We start from the raw sequence: 11,450 nt of genomic DNA, 5'->3' as shown, positions 1-11,450 counted from the left end.
AGCCCGCATGATGGCTGTTACGACGTCGCAACTGCACGGCGGGTAGTGTGCATGCTCCCATTTGATTCTTTGTACAACAGGCCGCAAGTACGACACTGCAAAAGTCGGATGTGTGCACCGGGCCTAAAGGTAGATAAATATTCCCAGAGTCAATTTGATATGATTTATTAATAATACTAATAATAGAAATATTTCATTTCTTAATGGCTCATTATATACTGACAAATAATAAATTCAAAAAGAATGGTGTATAGTACATTGAGAATATATATTCACATCTAAACAACTATGAATTTTTTTCCTAAGAATATTTCTTCTGAAGATCTTATAAATAATTTAATATTATCAATCAATAAATAACAATGGAGTTTATTTCAGTAAATAAATTTATTAGATCACTGAGGTATAAAACATTATTACCTATATGTGATATGAAAAACAATATAAATCCTTAAATAAGTGGGCAAAAAAATTTAAAATGATATTCTTCGAAGCTCATTTGATTTTAATGAATTTATATTGAAAATCATAAATGCCAACAGACTGGTTTATTTTTTCATCATATTCAACCCATTCTTTTTCAGTCAAATCTATGCCTTCAAAAATGTTACCACTATCTTCTATTTTTGCAATCCATCCATCTGTGGGACTGAATTCTATAGGTTCAATTCCACGGCAATCAAAATTTATTATAGATTTGAAGTTTCCTTGATCTTCATTGGTATATTTCTCTGAAAAATAATCTCTTTCTACATGGACTTCATAAAAGTCAAGTTTCCTTTTAGAAAACTACTAACCATTTGTTCCTTCTATAATTGAAAGCCTATTTTCCCTGCCGCAAAGTTTACATTTTTCCAAATAATGCGAATCTGATTTACCAGTTTTAGATGGAAATGTTTTCGATTCAATTACATCATGCCATCTATCAGAGCATTCTCCACAGTTCAGACATTTAAGTTTCAATAAAAATACATAATCAGGATGATTTGTATACAATTCTTCAATTTGTTCCAAGTTGGCACTAATTTGTAAAGTAATTATCACCATTTTAACTAGACTTCGGCGGAATAAAGATGCATAGAAACCCTGGTGTGTGTGTGTGTGTGTGTCTGTTTACTTATTAATTATTTATCCTATGAAACCTGATGAAACTTTCAGACAAAACAAAATACTATTCATCTTCTTATCTATGATACTATTCAGAATTATGCCTACATTGCCTACTTGCATAGATAAAGGAAGAAGTTCATTACTCTATGTCTAGTGTCTACCCCAGAACCATAGAATTAATAGGACCATGGAAGGAGTCTAGAGAGTAGGGATGTGTGGTTCGTTCAATTTCGACGAACCGGGTCGAACCAGATCTATGACTAGACGACCCGGTTCAAAAGACCCGTTCAATTGACCCAATGGTTCTTTTCAGCTCATTAGCTCAGATCGAATCATGTACGATTTGCGCATGATTCAAAAATCCGTAGATCTGGTTCTTTCGTTCTTTGTTTTTTTTCTTGGTAAAGAATGTTAAGTTAATATCAGCTTTGTATTTGTTAGTCGGTATGTTTTTAATCGGATCGTGAATTTGTGATAATGATTTTTTTGAGACATAATCATAAACATGAAGGAGATTATCTATTATCATAAAGTTATAAGTAACTGAGATGGCAGAATATATTAAATTGATATCTGGTTCATGAGATGATTATGGACTTTTCGAAAAAATTTCAAAATCTGATATATATTCCTCGTTCAAATTGATGATTTTGGAATATTTAAATGACTAATGAAGAAGTAGAAGTAAATCACGAATGTACTTTGTACAGAACACTAAATTCACGAGGTCTTGAATTATTAATTTTAACGAAAACTACCTAATGATCATTACCTGTATCTATTCCAACCAAATAAATACAGAAGATCTGAAATCCCTCAAACTGATATTAACCCTAATTAATATATTTTGTTCCCGAAAAATATTCATTTTGATCAACTTTACAAAGTTAGGTTTGAATATATAGTTAAAAAAATTCCCAAAAAATAATGAACAATATTTAAAACAATAACATTTTCAAGAAATAATAATTGGTGCATCTAAGAGAGTTCAATTACAGAGCCCAGTTTCTTTTATTATCTATCATCTTTGTTGGGACATGCTGTACTTCATTGTTTCATGCTTTACATGTTATATTTTTTGTAGTGTGTTATTGTCATTATGACACAAGATTAAGTTAGAACGAAGTTGTCAATAAAAAATCGTCACAAAAAGTCACCTTCCAAGTATTTATTTTATATAATTAGAAAGCAACTCAAAATAATTGGCATCCCTTGTAATTTTGGAGAAGAGCATGCAGTCTTTGAAAACGGAAAAAAAGATTGTCAAGGACGCAGCAAGAAAACATTTCCAAGAGATTGAGAAGGTAGGACAGGACGATGAAAATTCAGATTTGCCCGATGAAGACAAATTCCAGTACCTTATCCAATCCACCGAAGAAAACTCGCCAGCCCGTAATTTGGTAGAAAGTTTCCCACCCTCAGCAAACAATTACAAAATTGCCGTTGACCAACTCAAAACTAGGTTTGCAAGGGACGAGGTTTTAATTCAGGTTTATGTTAGAGAGCTTTTAAGCCTCGTTTTAAGTCAACATATTTCACCGGAAAAATCAGGTATGGCTTTATCAAATTTGTACGATAAATTGGAGACTCAGCTAAGGGCGCTGGAAACATTGGGTGTGACCACCGACAAATACGCCACGATGCTTTTACCATTGGTTGAGTCAGCTATACCACACGAATTGCTAAAAATTTGGGAAAGAGACCGTTTAACTAATGATTATTTTGTTAACGAGTTACAGGGTCTACTGAAGTTCCTAAAAGCCGAGGTGGAAGCAGACGAGCGAATAAAACTTGCACAAACCAGTTTTTCTTTGGAAAAAGGAGTAAAAATGGGTCAGGATAGGTGTTCTGTAGAAGTGTTGCATGTGAAAAATACTGAGATTAAAGGTAAGCTCAATTTTTCTTGCATATTTTGCGATTCAAACTCTCATAACAGTCAGGATTGCATAAGAGCACAAAAAATGACGTTGGAACAAAAAAAGACAACTGTAGCAAAGAAAAGAGGTTGTTTTTCATGTCTGAAACCCAATCACAGTTTTAGAACTTGCAAATCTATAGTCAAATGTGTAAAATGTACACGAAAACATCATGCTCTTATGTGTCCCGATCTGCATGAGAAAGAGAAAGAAAAGAAGGACGCAATAGGCAGGAGAGAATTGAGCAAACGATGACAACTGTCAATTCAGAAACTTTGCTGCAAACAATAATTGTAAAAATTATTTCTGATAATAATAGATCAAGAACAGTAAGGGCTCTGCTAGATTCTGGCTCACAGCGTTCATATATAACAACAAAATGCGCTGAAGAGTTAGGACTTTTTAAAATCGGAGAGGAAAATATTGTTCAGGGCATGTTTGGCGGATTACAAAGCGAACCAAGAATTCATCGCGTATTCAAAGCAAATATTCAAAATTTAGAGCAAACTTTTAGCGTTGGTATATCTTTGCTTGAACAGGATAAAATATGTAATTATATACCAAAGCTAAATGATATCCATATTATTGAAGAGTTAAAATTAAAAAATATACTTGTAAATGACGTTGCTTCTAACGATTTCGAAGTAAACTTATTAATGGGAGCAGATATTTTTGGAAAAATTCTTACAGGAAATATAATCAGATTAAATGAGTCTATAGTAGTTGTAGGAACGAACTTTGGATGGACCATAATGGGTCAACAAAGCTGTAATAAAAATAATGTGTTTGTTTCTACTTATTTTTCTGATTCTTCTTTGGCAAATTTATGGAATTTAGACGTGTTGGGCATAAAAGAACCAGCAGAGAAAAAATGCAGAGAGGAGTTAGATATACAGACACTGGAAAAGTTCATGGAAAGCACCAGAATAAATGAAGAAAACAGGTACGAGGTGTCTTTACCATGGGTGGACGGTTTCCCCTAACATAACGTCAAAGTTTAAACTAGCGGAAAATCGATTATTTTCAAACACAAAGCGTTTACTTTCAATAAATAAATTTAAAGATTACGATAAAGTTTTCAATGAATGGGAGCAAATGGGAATTATCCAAGAAGTGGAACAAGACGAATGTGAACAAGGACACCACTATTTGGCGCATCATGCTGTCATAAAGGAAGCAAGCTACACAACAAAAATAAGGCCAGTATTTGATGCATCACAAAAGGATAGAAACGGTAATTCTCTTAATGATCTACTAGAAAAGGGTCCCAAAATGATTGAGTTAGTTATTCCTTTCATCTTAAAATTTAGGCTACATAAAATAGGGGTAACAGCAGATATAGCCAAAGCATTTTTACAAATTAGCATTAAAAAAGAAGATAGAGACTATTTGCGCTTTATATGGTGGAAAGATTACGAACAACGACGAATTAAATTTTTAAGACATTGTAGAGTCGTTTTCGGGTTGAAGCCTAGTCCATTTCTCTTGGCAGCTACACTAAATTTACACTTAAAAAAAGAGAAAAAATTTAAAGAAACTGCAGGTCAACTTTTAAATGCGTTTTATGTTGACAACTGTGTTTACAGCTTAAAAAACGGAATTGTTAGGAAACTACTTATAGAAGAGCACGAAAATAGTTGTCATGCAGGACCAAAAATTTTATTAGGAGTCATCCGAGAAAAGTTCTGGTTACTAAAAGCCCGTAAAACGATAAATTCCATAATATTTGCCTGTGTAAATTGTAAAAAACATACGTCTAAACCACTTGAAACTCCTTTTGCGCCTCTTCCAGCAAACAGAATAAACGACGCGGGTTTTTGAAGTTGTGGGTGTTGATTTAGCAGGACCATTACTACTAAAAGATGGTAGCAAAGTTTGGATTGTATTGTTTACGTGCGCAGTCTACAGGGCAGTTCATCTTCAACTAGTTTAATCGCTTTCAACAGAAGCATTTTTATATTCGCTAAGACGCTTCATCAGTAGACGAGGTAGACCAAACACCATTTATTCTGACAACGGGACAAACTTTCGTGGAAGTAATAATTTGTTTAAAAAATTAAATTGGGAGGAAATTGAAAATTTTTCGGGACAAAAAAGAATTAAATGGATATTCAATCCACCTTCGGCTTCGTGGTGGGGCGGATGGTGGGAAAGATTAGTAAGGGTTGTAAAAGAATTATTGCGTCGATCGTTGGGAAAAGCATCGTTAAATTTATTTTGATTTATACACTGTGCTTTGCGATGTAGAAGCAGTAATTAACGAACGACCACTCACCTATGTTTCCAGCCCCGATGAGTGGGAGGTTCTTAGTCCTGCAAGGTTTTTAAGGCCTATACACTCACAGTCGTTAGGTACAAATTTTTTGGGTGAAGTTGCGGATTTAGACGAGGTAGACGCGACATTTTTAAAAGGTTGTTTTACACATTTGCAAAATGTTCGAAATTCATTACGGGAAAGATTTAAAAATGAGTATCTTGCAGAGTTAGTTAATAAAGGTCACATCAGGAAGAAGACGGAGCAGATTAAAGTTGGTGATGTAGTTTTGGTTGGAGCAGATAATCTGAAACGGGTACTTTGGCCAATGGGAAGAATATTAGAAATTTATGATGGAAAATATGGAGTTAGCCGGGTCACAAAAGTAAAAACGAAGAACGGAATAATAATTAGGCCATTCCAAAAGATCTATCCATTAGAATTAGGAACAGCATCAGAATCAAACAGTGAAGAAGTTATCACTGCAGAAAAGAGACAAAAGAATAAGAAAAAAGAAGAGAAGAATGAAAACCCAGTCGAAAGATCAAGGTTTGGTCGAATCTTGAAGGCTCCAGCAAGGTTGGGTGTGGAATAAGCTTGGGGCCGGAGAGTGTTGGGACATGCTGTACTTCATTGTTTCATGCTTTACATGTTATATTTTTTGTAGTGTGTTATTGTCATTATGACACAAGATTAAGTTAGAACGAAGTTGTCAATAAAAAATCGTCACAAAAAGTCACCTTCCAAGTATTTATTTTATATAATTAGAAAGCAACTCAACAATCTTTCTTCAAAACCGGGTGCCAAGTGTAACAAATGGGAAATTGGTAAAACCTTCCAAATTTAATCGAACCAAATTCTACGCAGTGTGAGAGGTTCGAATTGTCGATAATTCATAATTAGATCCTTCAGCACTTTCTTTGTTCTGTATCTCAAGTATATTGATCATTAATGCCACATAAATTGAGTGGCCAACACGGTTTTTAGATTTGTCTTTCAAGGTTCAATACGCAGTTATGATGATCTAATATATTTGAACGGAATAATTCTTTGGAAAAATATTTGGTAAATAACATGAAATTGCTTTTAATTCCCTCAACTAAGCCCCTCTGTAAGAGATCAATTGGGAAAATGGATTAGAAAAATTAGGCAGTATCGATCGGGGACTCAGGGAAGTCAATAGTAACGGGAATAGTACGTCGGTCGCGAAACCGGAATTAGAGCAAAGCAATTTTTTTGAAGATTAGAGTTCTATTTTTTTTTATGGTTGAGTTGAATAAAAAGGGAAAATTCCGTAGATGATTTAGTTCAAGGAACTTCAAGTATTTGAAAGAAGAAATTGTTTTACTCTAAGAAATACCAGTTAGGTCAGACTCAGAAGTAGAAATATAGGAGTTCTTGATAAAGTTTCAATTTTGTTTTTGTTTTTAAACGTGGGTTTAGTGGATCGAATAACTGTTTTAACACTTTTATAATATAAGTTTTATTCTTAAACAGAACAGGAGAACAACGGCTTCCAAGTTTTTTTTTTTTTTCTACTTATGACGTACTACTCATAGACAAGACAAGACTATATGCGGCTGCGCAATACATGTCATTGATACAATCATAGAATATGATCAGTGTTACCACTAGGATAAATTAACTTGCCATTGTTCCCTAAACATAATAACAACACTCCCCCTCAATGGTAAGTTACCCAAAAAAAATTTCTTAAAATACATTGCAGTTGATTGTAAAATTATTGAATGAACTTAGAGACAGCGGTTTCGTGAACAAATCTGCGAGTTGCAGTTTGGTTGGAATATACTTTAGTGAAACTGTTTTATCATTTATTTTGTCTCGAATGAAATGATAACGAATATCAATATGTTTGAGTCTCTTGTGGAACTCTGGGTTCCTACACACTTTGATAGCCGATTGATTATCTTCATAAATCATGACATTTAAACTATCACAAATTTTTAAATCACTAATTAAACTCTTAAGCCAACAAGCTTCACTTATGGCTAAGCTTAAAGCTATATATTCCGCTTCTGTTGAAGACAGAGCTACGGATGATTGTTTTCTAGAGCACCAACTGACTGTGCACCCAAAAACTTTAAATACATAACCAGACGTAGATTTCCTGTCTGTTCTATCCCCAGCCCAATCTGCATCAGCATATCCTTCAATTTCATTCTGAAAATCAGTTTTTCTAAAAACTAAACTTAAATTTTGTGTTTTTTGAACATATCTTAAAACTCGTTTAATCGATTGCCAAAGTTGTGAACTTGCAGTTGATTGATATCTACTTAGGATACTTATGCTTATACATAGATCTGGGCGAGAGCATAACATGGCATACATTATAGAACCTATTGCTGCTCTACATCTTTCTTCAATTTCTATACTTTCAGAATTTTTGCGTTTAAGATCATCATGTCTAAAATTTGGTTCCATAGGGGTATTACAAGGTTTACAGTTTTCCATTTTAAAAATTTTCAACATTTTCTTTAGATATAAAGTTTGGTTGATTATGATTTCATTTTTCAATACATTTTGTGTGATGTGCATACCCAAAAAATAACTGATACCTCCTAAGTCTTTCATTTTAAAGTGTTGATTCAAAGTAACTTTTAGATCATCAACCTCTTTTTCATCTGATCCGGCAATTAATAGATCATCAACATAGATCAATACAAAAATCTTTGAACAGCCTGAAATTTTGTAGTAAATACAGTATTCATTTTGAGATCTTACAAAGTTCAATGTCATCATTAAATCATTAAATTTTTTATACCAATTTTTTGGTGAGGATCGTAATCCATATAAGGACTTCCTTAGCTTTGCAAATTTTCCTGTGTCAGTATTAAAACCTTTAGGTAATAAAATATATACATCATCATCTATTTCTCCGTTTAAAAAAGCACTACATACATCAAGTTGATGTATCCTGAAATTTAAATTATTGCATATAGCTAAGAAAATTCTTACAGAAGTTAATTTCGCTACTGGACTATAAATATCGCCGTTTAATGGAATTGTCTGTTGAAAACCTTTTGCAACAAGTCTTGCTTTGAATTTCGTGACACTACCGAACTCGTCTTTCTTCCTCTTATACACCCATTTGCACTCTATGACAGGCCTTTTAACATCACTATCACACACTACTTCAAACGATTCATTTTCTTGCAACGATTTTACTTCCTCCTCCATTGCCTTCCTCCATTGCTCAGCCTCAACGCTTTTCATAGCATCTTCATAGCATGTTGGTTCGTCATCTTCTGTAACTGTCAACAACAAACTATCCAAATCCATTTCAAAATCTTCAAACCTTGGGTTTCCTCTTAAGTTTCTTCTCAGGTTATATCTTCCATTCACTATTTCTTCACTGATTTCTGGATCCAACTCTTCTTCATCGGTAATTGTCTCTTCATCGTGTACAATATTATCAATTTGGGTATCTTCTAACTCCAAGTCTTGATTTTCTTCAATATTACAGAATTCAGTTATTTTACCTTTTGTTTCTTGAACTTTTTCTGGTAGGAATATTACATCCCTCTGTATGACAACCTTGTTTTTATCAGGTAAATACACTCTAAATCCCTTTGTGTCTTCTCCATAACCAAGGAAGTATCCTTGTTCATTTTTTGTGTCCCACTTCAATCTATTTTCCTTAGGTACTAGTACTGAAACTCTACTTCCAAAAATATTAAAATTTTCCATCTTATATTCCTTTTGATTCCATAATTCAAAAGGAGTTTTAAACTGAACAATGCTTGGACCAGAGCGATTCAGAACATATGTAGCGGTATTTATTGCTTCTGCCCAAAACATTTTTGTCAAATTTTTATTGCTATGTAACATTGTCCTGGCTGCTTCAACCAATGTTCGGTTTTCTCGTTCCGCCCTTCCATTTTGTTGGGGAGTATATACCACTGTGCGTTGGTGGCATATACCTCTGCTTTGCAGACATTCCGTTACCTGTTTGTTCACAAATTCTAAACCATTGTCTGTCCTCAAAACTTTCATCTTTGCACCAGTTTGCCTTTCTGCCATAGATATATAATTTTCAATTGCTTTTGCTACTTCAGATTTCTGCTTTAGGAAATAAACATGTCTATATGAGGTGTAGTCATCTTTAAATAATAAAAAATATCGAGCTCCTCCTAACGAAGGTGTTTCCATAGGACCACACACATCTGCATGAACTAGCTCTAAAGGTACAGTAGCTCGTGATTCACTATGTTGAAATTTTAATTTATGTTGTTTGCCCGATAAACAGTATTCACAAATAAATTCATTGTTTATATACTCAACATTCATTTTTTTAAGGAAATCTTTGATGTACTTAATATTTTGATGTGCTAATCTGTGATGCCAAGTCTCTAAATTTTCTATATTTTTAACTGTCATACATTCAGAAATATTATTAGTTAATTCATTTTCTATTTTGTTTTCATACATTTCCTTCTTGAACTGCATTTTATATAATTTATTCTGTCTTAGTGCCTGGGCTCTAATATTTCCATATTTATCAAAAAACTTACATGATGAATTATCAGATGACATGAAATATCCCTTATCAAGAGCACATCCAGCCGAGAATAAATTAAATTTTAGGTCAGGTATATACAAAACATTCGATAATGACGTTTCAATGAATTTTCTTCCATTATAGGACCACATTTTAATATTTCCATATCCTCTTACCTCCAATGTTTGCCCATTTCCAACTTGCACCATCCTAGGGGTTCGATCCTCGAACATTTTCTCGAACAAGCTTCTATCCCATGTCATATGTTCAGTGGCTCCCGAGTCAAGGTACCAATCACCTGATTTTACACCATCTGAATATACCATAAAAGCGTTGTGTTCCACTTCTTCTTTGACAGGATTCTTATTCGACGGTTCTTCCTTTTTCTTCTTGATCCAACAAGTCTGAACTAGATGTCCTTGTTTTCGGCAGTAACTGCAAAATTTATTTGTTTTATCAGCCTTATCATTCTTAGAGTTCTTAGTTCGAAAGTAACAGTTCTTTGCTATGTGACCAGCTTTTGCACAGATGTAGCATTTTTTGGTTGGATTATTCTGAGAACTCGTTTTGCTTACTAGTGCTGTTGTCGACTCTACTGTTTTGCATCTTTCTTCTTCAAGCAATAATCTAGAGGTTAACTCTTCCAATGTTTGATTTTTATCTGGAACTGACTCCCATGCTGATCTGAAGTGTTTAAAATGTTCTGGCAAGGTCATCAAGATTTTAGTAATTATCATTTTATCTGACAGAACTTCACCTGCAGTCTTTAATTTGGTTTTTATTTCCTCAATTTTGGATATAAATGTATTCACAGAGGAATCAAAGTCGAGCATGAAAAACCTTTGTTGTAGCAAATGCACACTTACAACTGATTCTTTATCATATACCGTTTTTAATTTGGTCCACATTTCTTTCGCAGATTCACATGACAGTAAGTGAGTTAGAGGACCTTCTTCCATACGTGTAACCAACAATTCTTGAGTTTTTGCGTCGTCCTTGAGCCATTTGTTAAGTTCATCTCCTGAACTGGGTTTTATTCTTGAACCATCCGCGATCTCGAAAAGACCTCGTCCTTTTAATATAATACTGGTTTGAAACTTCCATATGGGCCAATTATCACCATTTAATTTTAATGTCGTCGTGGTCGTGTTATCTGCCATTTTACACCACACGTGGTTTTTTCGATTTTACTTTTCACACACTCGAAAAACGTATCGTTAAATTGTTTTTATTCCAGTTGCACGACTGGGCACATAACCTGTTTTTAAACGTGGGTTTAGTGGATCGAATAACTGTTTTAACACTTTTATAATATAAGTTTTATTCTTAAACAGAACAGGAGAACAACGGCTTCCAAGTTTTTTTTTTTTTTCTACTTATGACGTACTACTCATAGACAAGACAAGACTATATGCGGCTGCGCAATACATGTCATTGATACAATCATAGAATATGATCAGTGTTACCACTAGGATAAATTAACTTGCCATTGTTCCCTAAACATAATAACAACAGTTTTGATAAAGAAATAGATTAGCTTTGAGTGCGTGATTCGGGGGTGAAGTGAATAAAAAAAGAATTACACGTCTCGTGTGAAAAGTTGAAAAGGAGTTTATTAAAACTAGGTATACCAACCTAGCCTCGTGGGATA

At 33.9% G+C, this 11,450-nt stretch overlaps 2 protein-coding genes across 2 annotated transcripts; one reads left to right on the top strand and one right to left on the bottom strand.

The window, feature by feature from the left end:
* Positions 1 to 149: 149 nt before the first annotated feature.
* LOC123684958 (UPF0587 protein CG4646) lies at positions 150 to 1,240 on the bottom strand. Its single transcript, XM_045624489.1, has 2 exons — positions 798 to 1,240; positions 150 to 731 (listed from the first exon to the last, which is right to left on the bottom strand). The coding sequence occupies exons 1-2, from the start codon at positions 1,045 to 1,047 to the stop codon at positions 496 to 498; spliced, it is 486 nt and encodes a 161-aa protein (XP_045480445.1). The 5' UTR covers positions 1,048 to 1,240; the 3' UTR covers positions 150 to 495.
* A 1,102-nt stretch (positions 1,241 to 2,342) lies between these two features.
* Positions 2,343 to 3,281, top strand: LOC123685302. Its single transcript, XM_045624959.1, has one exon. It carries the CDS (start codon positions 2,343 to 2,345, stop codon positions 3,279 to 3,281), a length of 939 nt encoding a protein of 312 aa, XP_045480915.1.
* Positions 3,282 to 11,450: the final 8,169 nt, after the last annotated feature.

Source organism: Harmonia axyridis, chromosome 7 (assembly GCF_914767665.1).
Source record: "Harmonia axyridis chromosome 7, icHarAxyr1.1, whole genome shotgun sequence".
NCBI lineage: Eukaryota > Metazoa > Arthropoda > Insecta > Coleoptera > Coccinellidae > Harmonia > Harmonia axyridis.
Note: the sequence above shows the minus strand (reverse complement) of the source record. Positions and strands in the feature narration are given on the sequence as shown.